Source organism: Nomascus leucogenys, chromosome 12 (genome assembly GCF_006542625.1).
Source record: "Nomascus leucogenys isolate Asia chromosome 12, Asia_NLE_v1, whole genome shotgun sequence".
NCBI lineage: Eukaryota > Metazoa > Chordata > Mammalia > Primates > Hylobatidae > Nomascus > Nomascus leucogenys.
In genome coordinates, this window is record NC_044392.1 from 2,696,088 (window position 1) to 2,716,278 (window position 20,191).

General features: G+C 45.7%; 1 protein-coding gene across 11 annotated transcripts in view; it reads right to left on the bottom strand.

The window, feature by feature from the left end:
- Positions 1-20,191, bottom strand: part of CSMD2 (CUB and Sushi multiple domains 2) — a 675,146-nt gene that overhangs the window by 42,696 nt on the left and 612,259 nt on the right. For 10 of the 11 annotated variants that reach the window (XM_030823365.1, XM_030823367.1, XM_030823372.1 and 7 more), the window contains 8 exons: positions 16,746-16,857; positions 16,010-16,189; positions 10,019-10,084; positions 7,730-7,891; positions 6,162-6,274; positions 4,323-4,410; positions 2,668-2,806; positions 2,320-2,532 (listed from right to left, as the gene is read on the bottom strand). In XM_030823365.1, the coding sequence (XP_030679225.1) occupies positions 2,373-2,532; positions 2,668-2,806; positions 4,323-4,410; positions 6,162-6,274; positions 7,730-7,891; positions 10,019-10,084; positions 16,010-16,189; positions 16,746-16,857 (1,020 nt within the window). In that variant the 3' untranslated portion in view covers positions 2,320-2,372. The remainder of the gene's footprint in view (positions 1-2,319; positions 2,533-2,667; positions 2,807-4,322; positions 4,411-6,161; positions 6,275-7,729; positions 7,892-10,018; positions 10,085-16,009; positions 16,190-16,745; positions 16,858-20,191) is intronic. The other variant, XM_030823369.1, reaches the window with a different exon arrangement.

The window sequence follows — 20,191 nt, forward strand, 5'->3', positions numbered from 1 at the left end:
AAAAATACCATCCAGTCACTCATTTGCAGTGTGTGTGTGTCTGTTGAGGGTGGCTCTTGCTTTCTTTGTGCTCCGGCTGTGGGCAGAAGTGGTCAGAGGGGCCCTGCTGGAGACTTGTGGGCTAGGCAGAGGGTTCCGAGCCTGCTGGCAAGGGACCAATGCTGAGGGCTGGCCAGATGTGGAGCCACCAACCCCAGCCGACCCGGAGGTGACAGCATGGCACACACCAGCACCTGGAACCCAGCAGAACTCAGGTGTGGAGCCAGAGTGAGTGTGTGGAGGTCAGCGGTATTCTTGCTTATTTCTTACACTGTTCAATAATTCATGCAGTGAATCAGATTCATCACTGATCATCTCCAAGCCCCGCTTCACATCATTAGAAGGGATTTTTCTTTTTCTCTTTTGCCTTCTATTGATAAGAGTTCTGAGAAGGAAAAAGTAAAGATTGGGCATACAGATGAAACTTGAGGAGTAATTTTGGCATGCTAAAACAATCCCACTGGAATAAGGGGGATCCCTTATTTAAATGTTTGTTTTGGAGAGATGTAAAAAGATGGGGAAAAGCTCTTTCCATAAATTGTTTGTATTCAGGAGCTGCATCTGCTGCATCCCTGACTCGCTCACCATGTGGGACTCAGGCTGAAACTGTGAAATCCTCCAGCAGTTGTGAGACGGAAAGGGAGTGACGCACGTCAGGGGCTGGGCAGTGATAATGACATTGGCTGCTCTTGTAACCCCCTCGGCAGGAACTGTCCCCACCATCCCCGTTGGTGGCCTTCGCAGGCCCCCTCATAAAAGCCTGTTTCCTCGCTGCACTGCCATTTGTGTGTGGCTGGGAATATCTGCCACGTGAGCTGCCATGCACAGGAGCGTGGGAAGGGAGCGTGACACTAGCCCTGGGTTTGGCTGGTGGCCCACTTGGCGGATTTTCCACTGCCCTCACTGGGAATCCTACCTGGCTGGCTCTGTGACTCTTCTCCCCAGAGTCCTTCAGCACAGGACCTGAGAGGGGGCACCTGCCTATCCCCAGAAAGCAGGATGTGTGGGAGAAGACAGTTCTCAGGGGGGTGCAGCTTGGACATCATGTTGGGGCAACTCCTGAAGGGTCCCAGGTCCCAGAGGTGAGGGTGTCATCGAAGGAGGACACAGTGAGGAAGAGGCAGTGCCTTTTAGATTCATCAGTTCCTTCCCAGTGGGCCTGTCAGATGCATGCCTGTGTGCGTGTGTGCATATGTATGCGTGTGTGCGTGACAGTGTACACATGCGGGTGTGTCTGCCCCTCTGTCCATATCTTGGGGGGCTCCTCCCCTCTGTTGTGCCCAATGTGATGGGGAATTTTGTAAGTTAACCTGCCTAGGCCATGGTGCTCATTTGAGGGGTCAAACACCAATCTGGATTTTGCTGTGAAGGTATCTTTTCAGGTAAAATTAACTTTGAAATCAGTAGACTTTGAGTCTCCATAATGTGTGTGGGCCTCGTTCAATCAGCTGAAGGCCTTAAGAAAAAGACTGAGGTGCTCCGAAGAGGAAAGAATTCCGTCTCTGACTGCTTTCGGACTCAAGATGACAGCATCAACTCCAGCTGGAATTTCTAGCCTGCTGGCCTGCCCTGTAGATTTCCACCTTGCCAGCCAATTCCTTAGATGAGTCTCTCTCTCTAAATATATATTATTTATATTTCTATCTCTATATAACATTTATATATAGCTCTACGGAGATGCATATCTATATATAGATGGATAGGTATGGATATATCTTGATATAGGGGTATATGTATTGCATTTATAGTGTATGAATGTGTATATATATATATATATATACACAATATACCTATATACACAGACACATGTGCATCTCTGTATAGCTCTACAGAGCTCCAGGGCTTGACTTCGACCCAGAGCACGTATATAAACAGTTGGTTCTGTTTCTCTAGAGAGAAAGACTAATACATGCCGACGTTCTGCCAAGCCCAGGGGTGTGGAGCACAGTTTCTGGAGCCAGTCAGCCTGGGATTGGATTTCGGCCCCACCCCTTCTGAGCTGTGTGACCTTGCTCAAGTTAATTTGTATGCAGCTCAGTTTTCTCATCTGTAATGGAGCTCCCAGTAGCTTCTACCTCACAGAGGGTGCAGGGATTCAATATATTAGATCCACAAAGGGCCTGGTTCAGTGCCTGATACACAGTGATGCTCAGTTCACAGCTCTCCTCTTACTGGGTGTGTCTGTGTGGCGTGTGCGACTCCGTTGGGTGGAGCCCCCGGCACCCACAGGTCCCTGTCTGTGCTTGTCACGGCCTGTCTTCCTCCCACACCCCTGCTCACCTGCTGCTGGAGGCGGGGCTCTCGGTGGCGGTGGTGGCAGCCAGGCCAGGTGGCTATACCGCTGTGCACACTGTGCTCACTGTGAACTCGGCCTCGCTGGCCATGATGTCTGTGGGCTGGATGTTGCGGTCGTACATCGGGTTCTCAAACGTGGCCCGAACATTGGTGTTCTCGTGGCCAGCGTAGCCATTGAAAGGAACTTTGGGTCTTCTCCTGGCGATAAAAGAGGAAGTGACCATGGCATGAAAAGAGCGACACAGAGAGGCTTAGGGGTCTGGCGCGGGGGGCGCTGGAGGGACAGAGGAAGGACCCGCCTGATGCCCGCCCTGCCTCCTTCCTGCACGGTACCTGTGCTTGTACAGATAGAGCACGAAGCCCGCAATGATGAGGGCGATGAAAGGCACCAGGATCGCGGCTGCCACCGAGCTGCTGTTGGAAGCAAAGTGGCGGCCAATGGACTCGGGGTCTGACTCCAGCAGCCTGAGGTCTGTAAAGTCCCAAAGCAGAAAAGTCAAGTCACAGAGACACAGTTTGAGGCTCTGTTGGCTACCCTCCCCGAAGACACACTCTTGGGAAGCAGGGCTGCCACTCAGGGTGCTCCTCACTCCTGCTCAGCACGGGAGGCAGGTGTGCCCAGGGCTGCCTGCCTGCCTCTACGTGTGCACTCAGTCCTCGGGGGCAGGGTCCTGCATGCATCTGCCTTGTGCTGCTCAGATGGCACCCAGAGGACCATCTGCAGAGGAGCCTGAAACCATGGCTCAACAGAAACTCTTACAAGGGTGCAGCCCTTTAGAAACCTCTAAAGTTCTTTTGGCTGTAGCAGCCTTTTATCAGATGAAACCTTACAGGGACACCAAAATGTAAGACAGATGAAGGCGAAACTGTTCTGGTTGAAGCCGAAGCACCTCCTTCTGGAAGGCTGCCTCTTCTCCTTCCTTGCCCTCCCCCTGCAGACTGGGAAGGCTCAGAAGAACACAAGTAGACACTGTGGCCCCCGTAGCTACCCTGCTAACTGAGGCGCTGGGGCTCTGAGAGGGGACAGGATGTCTGCTGTGGAGCCAAGAACAAAAACTGTGATTTTCTAAGGCCTTTGCAGTGGGCCTGGCTGTCTTGGAGTAGGTGAAAGGTGCGAGACAGTGGTCTCAGTCCATGCAGCTCATGAGGGCAGAGCTGGGGCAACTCCGGGGGAGGAGCAGTGTGGGTGGGAAAGGTGGGGGCAGACCGTGGCTCAGTCCAGAGAAGCTTTCAGGAGCTCGGAGCCAGAGGACGTGCAGTGGACCGCCTTGGCAGGCAAGGGCCCTGGCGACGGGAGGTGTCAGTGCCTGGGGTACAGAGAGGCTCTCACATACCCGAGGCTGCCTCCTGTTTCCCCCTCCCCTGCTTCTGAGAAACCAGACCTTCCCCCCATCAGAGTCTGAGGCTGGGCACCCTGAGGCTCTGGGCCAGGACCAGGCTCCAAGGTGTGCATGTTTGCATGGATGACAGGAAGCATGCTAGGTAGAGGCCAGGGAAGGACCAGGGAGGGAAGTGGCCTTGACGCTCAGTTTTCTCATCTGCAAAATGGGCACAAAACCAGTCTTCTAGGGCTGGGCTAGGGCAGAAACGACATCACGGTCAAGGCACCCTGAGAGCTCTAAGACACTCCACAGTGTCGTTGTTCGTTGAGGCAGGGGTGACACCCAGGGCTGGCTGGAGGGTGTGGCTGAGGGCTGTATCTAAGGGCCAATGTCCCTGGAGTTGGGGGCTCTCCTCTCCAGGTCTGAGCAGGAAGCTTTGTCAAAGGTTGAGTGGGTATGCACATGTGTTTGCTTTTGGAGAGATATTCCATGGCTTTTGTCAGAATCTCAAAAGGCGTCCCTGATCCCAAAGAGACCCCCAAAGCACCCCCAAAGCACCCCCGCCTCAGACTGTTCAACTTCCCCAGTCCTCTACCTGACCACGGCACACACGGTTTCTCTCCCACCCACCCGGGCCCACACTTCTGGGGGACAAGCACTAGTTACCCAGTCTTTGAAAGCCGAACTGCCCAAAGCCTTGGCCCTTGACGGAGCCTTGGTAGATGAAGGTGCCTCCAGAGGATTCTGATGAGACCTGTGATGGTGGGGAGCACAGAGAGCAGGTGGGAGGCTGCTGGAAGGATCTAGAACTCCTCTCTCATCGTACACGCTGCCCAGCAGGTCAGAGTCACCCACTGACCTGCTGCTCTGACACACAGGGTTTGTTCTCTGCCCACACCCAGGCAAGGGCGGGTGTGACCGGGGAGCCCAGGGTGGGGCAGGGGCACCAGCTACATGTATGAGGTAGGAGGAAGATTTTATTTTCTACTGGTCAAATCACTTAATCTGTCTGTGCCTCAGTTTCTCATGTGCAAAATGAGAATAGTAACAGTACCTATGTCATACAGTGTCTGTAAGGATTGAGTTAATAAAGATGAAACTCTTCAGAACACTTAATTTATAGGCCTTAGATGCGTGGTAGCTGTTATTACTGTGATGAAAAACCGCCTTTTGGTGCATTATGGAACACACAGAACCATGGTGAAAATGTCTCTTGCAGATTAAAGGTATTGGAGAGTTCGTCACAGTTCTAAGAGCTACTAATTTTTTAGGGGGCGTAGCTGGGGACATAACTCCTGCCACTGATGCTCATGTGACAGATGCAGACCCCCAAATGTGCAGTCTGGGGCCGCAGCAGCTGAGGGCATGCTGTGAGGATGTCTGTGCTCCTGGGCACTCCCAACCTACGCTCCATGACTGGGAGCAGCCTCTGCCCTCCCCAGCTGTCCCCCCAAACACACCTCGCTGGTATCGAAAGGCTGCACGCTTGTCTGGCGTCCTAGGCAGTAGCTCCAGTTGTTACTGGCCCTCTGGATCCCCATCCTCATCTTCCCCTGGCTTGCACTGCTAGCTCCATGTCCCAACTTTGACCCTCCTGGATGGCGGAGTCTATTGTTCCTGCATAGCTTTTGGGCCACGATGATTGAAGCTGGCCCATACTTGGATTATGAAGGGGACCTACAGATACCCTTGGGCCTATCAAGGAACTACCTGTATGTGCCAGCCCCTGGGGAAGCCACTTGGTTCTCCTGATGTGTTTATAAAGCAAAGTCAACTGTGCCACAGTCCTCCGCCAGCTGGTCCTGTCCATGAGAATGCACTGTGACTCCCTAGCTCTCTGCTACCATGACCTCTCGCTTCATTCTATCCTTTCTCTTCCAGCTCCAGCAATCCAAGACCCAACACAGAGACGTGGAGGACGTGGTAGGGGATGCTGTGCTCAACTCCACTATGTGTGAAAGAGGAAGGTATGGCCGGAGAAATGTCACTGGAGACCCAGCTTCCACCTCAAGAAAGCCCTAGAATAGAATGTCTTTTCCACAAGGGAATGCAAGAAAGTCCCATCCCTCTGCCACGTCCTGGTCTCTCAAGTTGTGCTAAATCACTCACAATCTGCATCCTCGAGTGTGAGCAGAAGTTCAATGTAGTCATGTCAGACTCACTGCCTTCTTCCAGCTCCCACCCATCACATCAATACCTTCAACTAGTCTGAATTCCCCCTGCCCCCAACCTCCATCCCTTGCTTTCTGTTCAAACAACAGAACTTACTCCAACTCTCCTGAATGTGGTGAACCTCTGGACTCTGGGTCTTCTGTCTTTTAAAATCTTTTCCTTTGTCTATTTCATTAGCAGATGAGGACCCTCTTGCTGCTCCTAGGCAGGGCCCCACAGAAAACCTCCTCCCAAGTTTCCAGATTGATCCTAGGAGTTTGCACACCCTTTTGTCCTCCCCTTCCCTGCCAGTGATCTGGGAATCAGGGGAGGAGGTGAGTTTGCTGAACTTACATGGCCATCTAAAGCCCAGTGATCATCTTTGAACTTATTCACAAAGATCTCCACAGGCCCTGTAATCTGGTACACCTGGAGTAGGAGATGAAAATCTTCTTTCTTGTAAGTTCCTGGGAAATAAAGTTCAGGGGTTACACATGAAAGATCTGGGAAAATTTCAAAACTCAAATTTGTGTGTTTGTGGGTGTAAGTTTCTGGATGGAATTTCATGTGTAGATGTTGATATAAACATTCCCCACATCCCTTTAAGTCGTAAGTGTAGTGTTGAGTGTGGGTTTGTGTAGGCTGAACGTGGTTATATGCAAGATTAATATATGCATATGTATGTTAATAATTGGATTACCAGGTTGAGGTTGTGATCCTATTGACACAGGCATGTGTGAGAATACGATTTTGTCTTTTAATCTGTCCACTAATGCATAGATAGTTCAATGGGTGCAATAGTTCATGAGGGCCTGGGCATGCGAGCATGTGAACGTGTCTATTATCGTGTGTGAAATGAGCAAATGTCATCCTGCAGTTGCGTAGGCGTGTGCACGTATGAATGCGTAGATAGGATTGTATGTGGGGTTGTGTGTTAATATGTTCATTCACTCACATTTGCTTATCTATCCATCTATTCAATAAACACTTATTTTCTAAGGTACTTACTTTTTCTGATTATAGAAAGATTGAAAATTGGGAAAATTTTAGAAAATGCTGAGATGCATGAAGAAAAAATGATCTCTCCTGATCTTACTAAGGAATAACCACGTTACTGTAAATAATTCCAGTTTTCCTTCTTATGAATGTAATGTTTTCCTTTAAAACACTGGAGCCATATTTTAAATACATTATAATGAATGCATTTCCCTCAACACTGGCATAATATTTCATCTAGTAGATATACTATCATTAAAATGCCCATTTCTCTATTTTAGGGAAATTTTCTAGTTCCAGCTTTTATATACTACAAATGGCCGTGTAATGGAAACAGCCTTTATTCATAAATGTTTGACTCCCTCCATATCTTCTTATGATAAAAATTGTTAGAAATGTAATTAATGGGTCCAATCATTTTCAAGGATCTTGATACAAATCGCCAATTTTTTTCCCAGAATGGTACCATTTTCGAATTTGGCCTTCATGGCTGAACCTGACCTGCACTAAGGGTTATCGTTTAAAAACACTCTGAGTTGATGGCGTATGTGGAAAATGACATTTTGAGCTTACTTTTTTTTTGATGATTGCTGAAAAATATTTTTTCTTTTGTTTGTTGACTGATTGTACTTTGGATCCTGGGAAGTCTCTGCCCCTATTTTTGGTTCAGTTTAGGGATATCAGTCTTTTCTTTTTGCTTATAAGAGTTCTTTATATATTCAAGTTATTAATATTTGCCATTTAAATGTTTCCCTTTGGTCCATGGTGCTTTATCACGTAAAGATGAATAGACACTTCCTCTTCCCTGACCAACAGACAAGTCTGAGCCTTGCATGACAGTATGATGCAATGCCATTAGGCTCATCCTTGCCAAGGGTGTGTGCCCATCCATCCTCCCGGCTTCCATAGAGGGTCCTGCTCCTTACCAGCCAAGTGCAGCTCCACACCACTGTGGTCAATCATGGTGGCATTGACCTTGCTGTTGGCAACTTGGAAGCCAGTCACTCTGAGCATGGCTGGCTGCTTTTTCCCCTGGTATTCATAGGCTCCTTTCCACAGGGAATTCTTGGCAAAAACATCCCCAGGAACTAGAGGAATTGAGAAATAGATGTGAGAGGGACTTTGTGTGTGCTGCCAGAACTGGGGTGACCTGATGACTGATCCCAGCCCACTCACTGGAATTGTTTCCTTTCCCCAATGTCTACCATGTGAGCAGGGCGGTAGAATGCTCTGGCCTCTTCTCCTCTTGTGTCTCAGAGTGGATGGATAGAGGGAACTGATAAATATCCACTCCCATGTTCATCGCAGCATCATTCACAATGGCCAAGATAGGGAAACAACCCAAGCGTCCGTGAATGAATGAACAAATAAAGAAAAGGGTATACATACATACACTATGGAATACCAGACAGCTTTTAAAAAGAAGGAAATTCTTAGTTTGTGGCAACAGGTAGGAACTGGAGGACATTATGTTAAGTGGAATAAGCCAGGCACACAAAGACAAATATCATATGATCTCACTTACATATGGAATCCAAAAAGGGTGAACTCATTGGAGTAGAGAGTAGAATGATGTTTACAGAGGCTGGGGCAGAGTGGAGGGTAATGGGGAGATGGTCAAAGGGTACAAAGTTTCCATTAGACTGGAGATATAAGTTTTGGTGATCTACTGCATGGCATAGTGACTATAGTTAATAAGAATGTATTGTACATTTTAAAATTGCTGAAAGAGTAGTTTTTTTGTTGAGATAGAGTTTTGCTATTGTTGCCCAGGCTGGAGTGCAATAGTGTGATCTTGGCTCACTGCAACCTCCACCTCCCGGGTTCAAGCAATTCTCCTGCCTTAGCCTCCGAAGTAGCTGGGATTACAGGCATGCACCACCATGCCCGGCTAATTTTGTATTTTTAGTAGAGATGAGGTTTCACCACGTTGGTCACGCAGGTCTCGAACTCCTGACCGCAGGTGATCTGCCCACCTCGGCCTCCCAAAGCGGTGGGATTACAGGTGTGAGCCACCACACCCAGCCAAAAGAGTAGACTTTAAATGTTCTCATCACAAAAAAATGATAACTAGGTGAGATTATGGGTATGTTAATTAGCTTGATTTATTTATTCCATAATGTTTACATATAGAATAACATCACATTGTACCCTATAAATATATGTTTGTCAATTAAAATTAAAATATTTAAAAAGATATATAGAGAGAACTAGAAAGGAGTGAGAGAAGAAGGGAGGAGAAAAGGAAAGGTGTTTAAAAGATGGAGAAACGGAAGAGGGGAGAAGAGAGAGAAAACTGACATGTCAGTATAGCATGGTGAATCGGAACATGGGCAAACGAAGTCAGACAGACCCAGAGTCTAATCTTAGCTCTGTCACTTAGCAGTTGTCTGATCATGTGCAAAAGCCTTAACTTTCTCCCTGTATAGGCTATGCCTGCATCCCATCTACCTTATCAGGGTTATTCTATCGGTTAAATGACTGATGTTATAAATTGTATGTTACATGATGTTGCATGTGTAAAAGCACCTAATCAGTGATAGCTACTAAAATTGTCATTTATCCTTGTAATCATTCTCTTTGGCAATTATTATGATCTTTATTTTACTAAATCTTAAGAGGTGAAGCTCATTTGTCCAAGGACACAGCTGGTCAGTGACCAAAAGGGTACTCAAATTGAGTTTCTGATGCCAAATCTAGCCTCGTGTCCTGCATGATACACATGCTAATGTGGTAAATAAAAGTAGAAGGTTCATAAAAGGATGTGATAGTCTCTAAGAATTTGGCATTGGTCAGGCCACATCTGCAGTCTGTGTTCAGTTCTGGATGTGATACTTGGAAAGACCCCAGACCGATCTTAAACTGTAACCATTTCCAGGAAGCTCCCTGGGCATGACCTGGGTCAATGTGTTTGTATGACCACACACTGGCCAGTCCTATGCCAGGAGGGGCTGTGGTAATCAACAGTTCCAGAGCTTCCAGTTGGAAGGCGCTGGCTCTTTCTTCCAGATGAAGTTTCTGCTTCCTTCAGGCTCACTTTCTTCTGAAGTCTGCCTGGGCTGGGGAGGTGGGTAGGGAAAGCCATCCAGATTTATAGATAGTTTTTATGCCCTTCCTCTAGGCACTCAGCAACTCTCAGCAACTCGTGTTTTCTGGCTAACTGTGTGAAAAACGTAACACCAGTTTCTTGAGCCAATGATCTGGACCATACATACTCAAGGCTTGGGTGAGCGGTGGCTCCCGGGCAGGGTTGATGGGTTTCCCACTGGGCCGGACCTCTGCTGGGGAAAAAGAGTGGGAGAAAACAGGTTCAGCTTCTGGTTCATACTCTGTTGGAAAAATAATGGCCACCTGTCTGACCTTAGGTCAATGGGTTCTTTGAGATCTTGCTTTCGACTTATTTTTTTTTAGACCAGGAGGTGGACTGCTTCGGTGGTCTAACGATGCTATGGATCCCTCTCAGAATGAAAAATACAAAGAATTACAAAGGAAGTCCATTTTATTAGTTGGAGTTCTTACAATATTAGGCAAGACATTAGGGTATAGTGGTATATATGATTCTTTATTACTGCATTAAATAACGGGATCTAGCAGTGAGTCAAGAAATAACCATAATCTTGAAGTAGTCAGGAACATGAACAATATTCATGATATTGGTAGCAACTGGAATATATATGAAAGTCTTTTCAATTTCCACTGGTGACAAAGTCACAGGTGCTGACACTCCTAAGGGTTGTTGTCTACATTCCAAATTAAAGGAGATGCTACATTTCAGTAAGAAGTAAAGGAAAAAAAGGTGTATATTTTCCCATTCAAGTGCACAGACTCCCTGAATGCCCTCATTGAAAACTTTGGGGAGGCTGAGGCAGGAGAATGATGTGAACCCGGGAGGCGGAGCTTGCAGTGAGCCAAGATCACGCCACTGCACTCCAGCCTGGGCGACAGAGTGAGACTCTGTCTCAAAAAAAAAAAAAAAAAAAGTCCTGCCCTCGACTGTGCTTTCCTTCCAGATGCCTCGCATGAAGGAGGAACTTCTACCCATCAACGGTGAGCTCCGTGAGCCCTGGTGGGGGTTGCAGAGGAGTGCCTTCCTCCCTTGGAATGATGAGATTAAGACCAAGAAGCCCTCACAGGCAAAGCAAAGGCAAAAGCTTTGGGCCTGAGCCAGACAGCCAAGGTTCAGGTCCCAGCAGTGCCACTGAATGACTGCGTGACCTTGACTAGTAACTTCACCACTCAGTCTTTGCCTCCTCACTTGAAACATGGAAAAAACTGAAACATACCTCACAGGTCTATGCTGAATAAATGAGGTTATGAACAGGAAAGTCATGGTCAGTAAGTATTAATGTCTTTTCTTCTTTTGCAGAGAAACAATAGAAAATCTGCCTTGTCGCCATTAAGGGCAGACTCCCCACTGTCTGCCTTGGCGGGCAGCACAGCTTTAGCAAATCTCCTTCAACACTGGAGGTCAGCCTATGCCTCAGTATACAGAATGCTGTGGAGAAAGTTTCTGCAGTGACTCAATGCAAGTGTACTTCTGAACAGAATGCTTTATCGTCTTAGGTTTCATAAGATGAATGGAGCAAAGAAGGAGAAAGCATCTTATGTGTGAGGTACTGTGACAGGCACTTCTTCATTTACTCCTGCTCCTGAAACTCTGCAGTAGAGATTATTGTCCCCATTTTACAGCAGAGGAACTTTTTGAGAGGCAGAGAAATGAAAGGGCTTGCTCAAGATCATACAGCAAGGGATCGAATTCAGCTGCCTCTAAAACACTATATATTTTTAAATAAAAGTAGCTATAATAATAGATTAAAATATTTAAGAATAAATGTAACCAAACAAATGCAAGACTTGTACACTGAAAAATATAAAGCATCACTAAAAGAAATTAATTATCTAAATAAATGGAAAGACATCACATGTTCATGGATTGGAAACCTTAATATTGTTCAGATGGCAATACTTCCCAAATTGATCTACAGGTTCAATGCAATTCCTGCCAAAATTCCAGCTCTCTAGTTTGTAGAAATTGACAAGCCAATCTTAAAATCTGTTTAGAAACAAAAGGCAAAACAATAGGCAAACAATCTTAAAAAAGAACAAAGTTGGATAATTGATACTTCCCAATTTTTTTTCTTTTCTTTCATTAAAAAAAATTTATTTTTATTTAGAGACAAAGTCTTGCTCTGTTATCCAGGCTGGAGGGCAGTGGTGTAATCATAGCTCACTGTAACCTCCAAATCCTGGGCTCAAGTGATCCTCCCGCCTCAGCCTTCTGAATAGCTAAGACTACAGGCATACACCACCACCCCTGGCTAATTTCTTTACTTTTATTTTTTTGTAGACATGTAGTCTCCCTAGGGTGCCCAGACTGGGACACTTGCCAATTTGAAAACGTACTACAAAGCTAAAGTAATCAGGGCTGGGTGGTAATGGCATAAAGATAGTCATAGAGATCAATGGAATAGAATAGAGAATCCAGATATAAACTCATACATTTATGGTCAAATGATTTTTGACAGGAGTGTCAAGACAGTTCAATAGGGAAAGAATAGTCTTGCCAACAAATGGTGCTGGAACAACTGGATAGCCACATAAAAAAGAATGAGTTTGGATTCTAACCTAATATCATAAAAAATTAATTCAAAATGGATCAAAGACATAAATACAAGAAGTAAAACTATAAAACTCTAAGAATAAAACATAGGCATAAATCTTTGTGACCTTGGATGTGTCACAGTTTCTTAGATATGACAGCAAAAGCATTTGAAAACTTACTACAAAGCTAAAGTTATCAGGGCTGGGTGGTAATGGCATAAAGATAGTCATAGAGATCAATGGAATAGAATAGAGAATCCAGATGTAAACTCATACATTTATGGTCAAATGATTTTTGACAGGAGTCAAAATCAACCCCCCAAATAGAAAAGTTAGATTTTATCAAAATTAAAAACACTGGTGCTTCAGAGAACACCAACAAGAGAGTGAAAAGACACCCCATGAAATGGGAAAAAATTTGCAAATCATGTACCTTATAAAGGCCTTGTATTTTAGATAGAGAAAGAACTCTTTCAACTCAACAATAAAAAGATAAGTCAGTAAAAAATGGACAAAGGATTTGAACAGACATTTCTCTAAGGAATACATACACATAAAAAAGTGCTGAGCACCATTAGCCATTAAGGAAATATAAATCATTTTTGCACAACGATACAGTTAACAAAAGCAAAAGTAGACAAATGAGATTACATCAAACTGAAAAGCTTCTGCACAGCAAAGGAAACAATCAACAGAGTGAAGAGGCAACCTATGGAACAGGAGAAATTGTTTGCAAACCACACATCTGGTAACAGATTAACATCTAAGGAACATATAGAAGGAACTAAAACAACTCAATAGCAAGAAAATAAATAACCTGATTTAAAAACAGGCAAAGGACCTGAATAGACATTTCTGAAAAGAAGACATACAAATGGCCAACAGGTATATGAAAGATGCTCAACATCGCTAACCATCAGGGAAATGCAAGTGAAACCCACAATGAGATATCACCTCCTACCGTTAGAAGAACGATTATAAATAAGATTAAGGACAACAAGTGTTGGTGAGGAGGTGGAGCAAAGGAAACTCTTGCACACTGTCAGTGGGAATTTAAGTTAATATAACCATTATGGAAAACAGTATGGAGGTTCCTCAAAAAATTAAAAATAGAACTACCATATGATCCAGCAATACCATTATGGAGTATATATCCAAAGGAAACAAAAATCAGTAAGTCAAAGAGATATCTGCACTCTCATGTTTATTGAAGCATTATTCATAATAGCCAAGATATGGAAACAACCTAAGTGTCCATCAGTGGATGAATGGATAAAGAAAACGTGGAATATATACACAATGGAATACTATGCAGTCTTAAAAAAGAAACAAATTCTGCCATTTGTGAAAATATGGATAAACCTGGAAGACATTATGTTAAGTGAAATAAGCCAGGTACGGTAAGACAAATACTGCACAATCTCACATATCTGTGGAATCTAAAATAATTGAACTAATTAATAGAAGTAGAGAGTAGAATGGTGGATACCAGGGGCTAGGGTGGGGTGGTACTGGGGGGTTGGAATTGGACAGATGTTGGCCAAAGGGTACAGAATTTCAGTTAGACGGGGAATAAGTTCAAGATCTCTTGTACATCATGGTGACCACAGTTAATAACAATGCACTGTGTACTGGAAAGTTACTGAGAGTAGATTTTGTGCTCTTACCACAAAAAATGGCAAGTATATGAAGTTAATTGATATGTTAATTAACATGACTTTGCCACTCCACAATGCACACATATATCAAAACATCATGCTGTACACTCTACACATATACAACTTTTGTCAATTAAAAAATAATTGGATGAAAATTCAAACAAACAATAAAAAACACCACAGTGAGAAAGCACTTTATACCCACTGATGATGGATACACTAAAACAGGACAGACAAGTGTTGGGAAGGATGTCGAGAAATTGGACCCTGATGCATTGCTGGTGGGAATAACATGGTGCAGGAGTTTTGGGAAACTTTGGCAATTCCTCAAAATATTACACATAGAGTTACTGTTTTCCTAGATATGTCCCCAGGAGAACTGAAAACATATTAAAACAAAACATGTACGTGTATGTTCACAGAAGTATTATTTGTAATAGCCAAAAAGTGGAAACAGCCTGAACAGCCATCAACGGGTGACTGGATAAACAAAAAGTGATGTCCATATGATGAAATATGATTCATGCATAAGAAGGAAAGAAATTCCGACAGATGCCACAACATGGTTAAATCTTGAAAACATTATGCTAAGGGAAATAAGCCAGACACAAAAGAACAAATATTGTATGATTCCACTAACATGAGGTACTTAGAATAGGCAAATTTACAGAAGCAGAAAGTATGATAGCAGTTACTATGGGCTAAGAGAAGGGGGAAATGGGCAGTTATTGTTTAATGGGTATGGAGTTTCTGTTCGAGATAATGAAAAAATTCTGGAAATGCATATTGATGATGGCTGTGCAATATCATAAACATAACTGATGCCACTGAATTGTACACTTAAAATTGTATATTATGTATATTCTATCACAGTAAAAACTAAATAAACGTACTTTAATAAATGTACTTTATATCACTACTGTATGTGGAAAACAAAAGAAATTTCCAAGTGATACCATGAAAATAAAACACCGTTAGTAAGTTCTAGCTCTGATACAGTCTCTGACCCTGAAGGCTTCCCTCTGAGTGGCAGGATAGCAAAATAGTCATAGATCCTAAAGTTAGACCGTCAGGGTATGGATCTTCAGCACTTACCCTTTTTCAGCTGGGGACCTTGGACACATTAATTAACTTCTCTGTGCCCTAGTTACCTCATATATTAAATAGCCTCATAGGATCTTGTGAAGATTAAATGAGTTGAAACATTCAAAGCACTTAGCACAATGGCTGGTATCTGGTGAGGTGAGTGCCTATTAGAGAGTTTAATGCTGTTCCAGCACTGAACTAATCCTTTAACCTTAATCCTTTCCCTCAAGACTGGACTCAGATACCACCTTCTCCAGGAAGTCCTCACTGACTTCTCCTCTCCCCCACTTTAGTGCCCTTCCTCCTCATTCCCACAGTATTTGACACATCTCCATGTTCCTCCAAGTACTCCAAATATAAAATCTGATAATGTGTCTGTCTTCCACATGGCAGGGTTGTGTCTTTCCCCTCTGAATCCCTCATGCCTAGTGCAGGCATGGGGCCACATGAACTCTCAATAAATGGAGAACGAGTGAATGAAGAGGAGGGGAAGGGAGGTCTGGGACATCCTGGTAACCCCAAGGGACCTACAGGCGGGTGCTGTTTTATCAAGGGTGCAATATGTGTAATGTGTCACTCCAGTTTGGTGGCAGAAAGCACTTGCCTCTGCCCAGTGATGAAATGTGATCCTGTGAGTGTTTCAGCCCAGGCAAAAGGGGCAACCCTTGGGGTGGGTTGAGTATGCACCTTTTTAGACCGCTCTGGTTTGCTCTTCTAGACTCAAAACCTCAGAAAATCAGAAGCAGGATCCAGCTCCTGGAAACGCAAGTCCTTCCTTCTCTTTGGCCCTCTTTCAGCTAGAGTTCAGCCAGCACCTTCAGCCTCCCGCCCTGGAGAGCTTCCCCGAGCAGGCACACTCACCCAGGCAGATGGGCGGCTTGCCTGTCCAGCTGCCATCCGCCTTGCAGGTGCGGTGCTCGGAGCCACCCTTGAGGGAGAAGCCCTCCTGGCAGGAGTAGATGAGCGTGTAGCCCATGGAGGGCAAGTCCAGGGCCCCGACGTTGGCATGCGTTGGTGTCTCTGGCTGCCTGCAGTGGTGGGCTGGAGGAGAGGAAAGACCTTGCTGGGCTGGAGGAGATTAGGGGCTTCAGGGGCCCTTTCAACCACTCCCCTGTTCCTAGATAGAATATCCTCTTCCTTTCCCTTCTAGTCCCTTTCATGCCAAGCATCCCCCTCCCTAATCCTCCACCCTAACCCAAGCTCTCTGTCTAGAGTAATGGCCAAGATGGAGATCATGTGGATATCGGCTTGGTTGACTCTGGGTGGGGGGAATCTAAGCCTGCAGCACTTCCTGAGGGGTAAAGGTCAAAAGCTTGATATCTTCATCCTGAGGCCTGGCCTTGTAGTTGTTAGTTTTTGCTGCTGCCACTGGATAGCTTTTTCTTTGCTAAGGCATAGGGATTGCCTTCTAATATCAGAAAGGCTTTTGTGTGGAAGTCTTCTGTGAGGCCCCAACGTGTAAGGACTACAAAGAGACCGACGTCAGTTCACATGGGGAGTTGTGAACTCCCTGTCATTCAGAGCATTCAAGCATGACCCAGATGCCCAGCTGGGGCAAGAGGAATTTTCTTGGGATGCGGGTAAAGTCTGCACTCACGGACACAGTCAGGTGGGGTCCCACTCCAGGTCAGGTTTGGGAGGCAGGTCCTGGTGGTGGAGCCCTGAAGCAGGTAGCCTTTTTGACAACGGAAGAGGACTGTGCTTCCAACCTGCGGCAAGATACAAAGTCCCTTCAGCCCCTTCCTTTCAGCGGTGCTTCCTACGTCTGTCCCTTGACCACTTTCGCATGGCCCAACTCCTCCCGCACTGTTGCCTGCAAAACTCTTTTTCTGATTCTCTGCCTGGTTAAATTTTCTTCCTCCTTTGAGGCAGTTGATATGATGCCTCCTCCTCCATAAGGCCTCATCTAATACCCCGAACAAAGTTATAATATTACACTCTGTTGTGGACACAGTGCCTATTTCAGAGTCAGAAGACCCTGGATCCGAGTTCTGGCTTCCGCATTTACTCAGGACAGGCTGCATGGAACTCTGTAAACCTTAGTCTTCCTGAGGATACAGTGGGGATGACCATCCTTGCCACAATCACACTGGAATGTTGTGACACTCAAATGTGATGGTGGATTTGACAGCATTTTACAAAATGTGAAAAAGAGTGCAAATTAAATATTGTGTATGTGTTCCTTTCCTCGATGAAATTGCAAATTCTTTAAGGATGGGAGACTTGTCTTTACAGATATGGCCCCCATAGAATCTGTTGAATGAACTGCCACCCTCTCTCCCTGCTCTGCTCAGTTATGATCCCCACCTTAACCCTCCACCAGCCCCTCACTGTACAACTCGACACCCCGCAACCACGGGCTCCATCTCTCCCTACCCAATCCACTTGGTGTAATGAGGCTACATCTGTTTCCTACACTGCAACTCGGATTATACCACTTCCCAGCTCAAACACTTATGTGTCCCTATTACCTACTGGAGCATGTGCAAATGCAATGTGTAACTCTTTTTTTTTTTTTTTTGAGACAGAGTCTCGCTGTCGCCCAGGCTGGAGTGCAGTGGCGCGATCTCGACTCACTGCAGGCTCCGCCCCCCGGGGTTCACGCCATTCTCCTGCCTCAGCCTCCCGAGTAGCTGGGACTACAGGCACCCGCCACCTCGCCCGGCTAATTTTTTTGTATTTTTAGTAGAGACGGGGTTTCACTGTGTTGGCCAGGATGGTCTCGATCTCCTGACCTCGTGATCTGCCCGCCTTGGCCTCCCAAAGTGCTGGGATTACAGGCGTGAGCCACCGCGCCCGGCCCAATGTGTAACTCTTAATTTCCACTCCCTTCTTCCATGCTGAACACTTTTTTGTCTTGGATTTCATCATTTGACTTAGCAAATGGCACCTTTATCCATGTAGTTGTGCAAATAAAAAACCTCAAGTCATCTTTGATCCCTTCGACCCCACAATCCATTCCATCAATGAGTCCTCTTGGTTCTACCTACAAAATGCATCCTGAACAAGCGTTCAGGATCACTTCTCACCTTCTTTTTCCCAGGAGTCATGACAACAGTGCCCTCCTTGTCTAAGTGCTTCTATTCTCAATTCCCTGATATTCATTCTCTACTCAGCAGCACGAGTAATATTTCAAATGAAGAATCAGATTGTGTCACCTTCAAATGGCATTTCGGATAAAATCCAAAATACTTATCACGGCTTCAAGGCCCTGCATGACCTGTCCCATGCTGCCACCTTTGCAAAAATTACGTGATATCTGACATACACAAAATAATATACGGAACACATACAAAGTATAATAATAAAATGGACACTTTAGATTGAATCCACCACGCAACTTAAGAGCTAGGATGTTATGGACATGGTTGTAATGTTCTAGGGGCTCTTTCCCTGCTCTGTTCCTCAATACCCCTCCGTGGTGATGGCTGTCTTCAAATTTGTGTTAATTTCCTTGCCTTGTTAAAAAACAATCCTATCACATACGTGCATACATATCTCTAAACAATTTAATAAGTTTTTGCTGGTTTTAATATTTATAAAAGTAGTGTCATGCCACCTTTGCCACTTGATAGTATGTTTCTAAGATTCATCCATGTCATGCAGAGCTGTAGTTCATTCATTTTCTTTGCTGCGTAATAATCCATCACGTGACTATACCCACAACTTTTCCCGTTTCTTGGTGACATGTGCAAGAGTGTCTCTGGGATATGTTTGCAGAGGTGGAACTTTTGGGTCATAGAGTGTGTGAATGTTTAACTTTTCACACCAGGACCAAGCTGTTTTCCAACCTAGCCTCGCTCTTCACTACATTTCCTTCTCCTCTCTCACGGGGCTGCAGACCTGCTAGCTGGCCTGTTTTCCAGGCCCCCAGGCTGCTGAGCACTTCCCTCAGCACTCCTTTGCACCAGCTTTTTGTTCAGCTAGGAATGTCACCCTGCTCTGCACAGGGCTAGCCCTTCTCATCATGGAGGCCACAGTTCAAATGTCACCCTTCCCTAACCACCCTTCCTAGAATGGCAACCCACCCCGTTCACACCCCTTTATAACATACTGTGTAGCGTCTAGTGCTCTCAGAAGCTAGCTCGTTTATTTATTTGTTTATCATCTTCAGCCAGGCAGCTCCCTTCAAAGAAGCACCCAGCCTGTCCCGTTCCCACTGTATTCCTAGCACTTAGAACAGTTCAGGGCCATAAGCACGTGCTGAGTACAGACTGAGTGAATAAGTCACATTACTGGACTAGATCCCAGCCTGTCATGTCCAGGTTAGTCCGATATTTTCCTGGGCAAGTCTTGGACTCCAGCTAATTGTCCTGCCTTGAACACACCCATTCTTCCTTTTCTCTTTTTTTTTTTTTTTTTGAGACCGAGTCTTGTTCTGTCGCCCAGGCTGGAGTGCAGTGGCTTGGCTCACTGCAAGCTCCGCCTCCCGGGTCCACACCATTCTCCTGCCTCAGCCTCCCGAGTAGCTGGGACTACAGGCGCCTGCCACCATGTCCGGCTAACGTTTCATATTTTTAGTAGAGACGGGGTTTCACTGTATTAGCCAGGATGGTCTCAATCTCCTGACCTTGTGATCCATCTGTCTCGGCCTCCCAAAGTGCTAGGATTACAGGGGTGAGCCACCGCGCCCAGCCATCCTTTTCTCTGTTCAATGTGTCCCAACCCAGACTGTCCAGGTTCTCTCCTCCCAAAGCTCATCTGAGGTGTGTCCACAAGGCCTGTGTCCTGATGGGCCAGGCATGCCAACGGGCCTGCCTCCTGTGTGGCACATACTCGTTGCCACTGTGCATGAGCCCAGTGTCTGTGGGTGGGGTGGGCACCTTGAGGACAGAGGTCTGTCTGTCTCACTCATTTCCGTATTTCCACAGCCACCCTGCCCGGGGTTGCCGGGAAGTGTTCGTGGAACTGCACGCCATCTGTCCTTCCTCATCAGTTTCTCTGATGGATGTTAGGGTCCTTCGGTCTCTGTAGGGTGCTCTGATGGAGCACTATTCAAAGAGGCAGAGGGCTTTCTTTCTGCACTTTCCAAGCTCTTGTCCC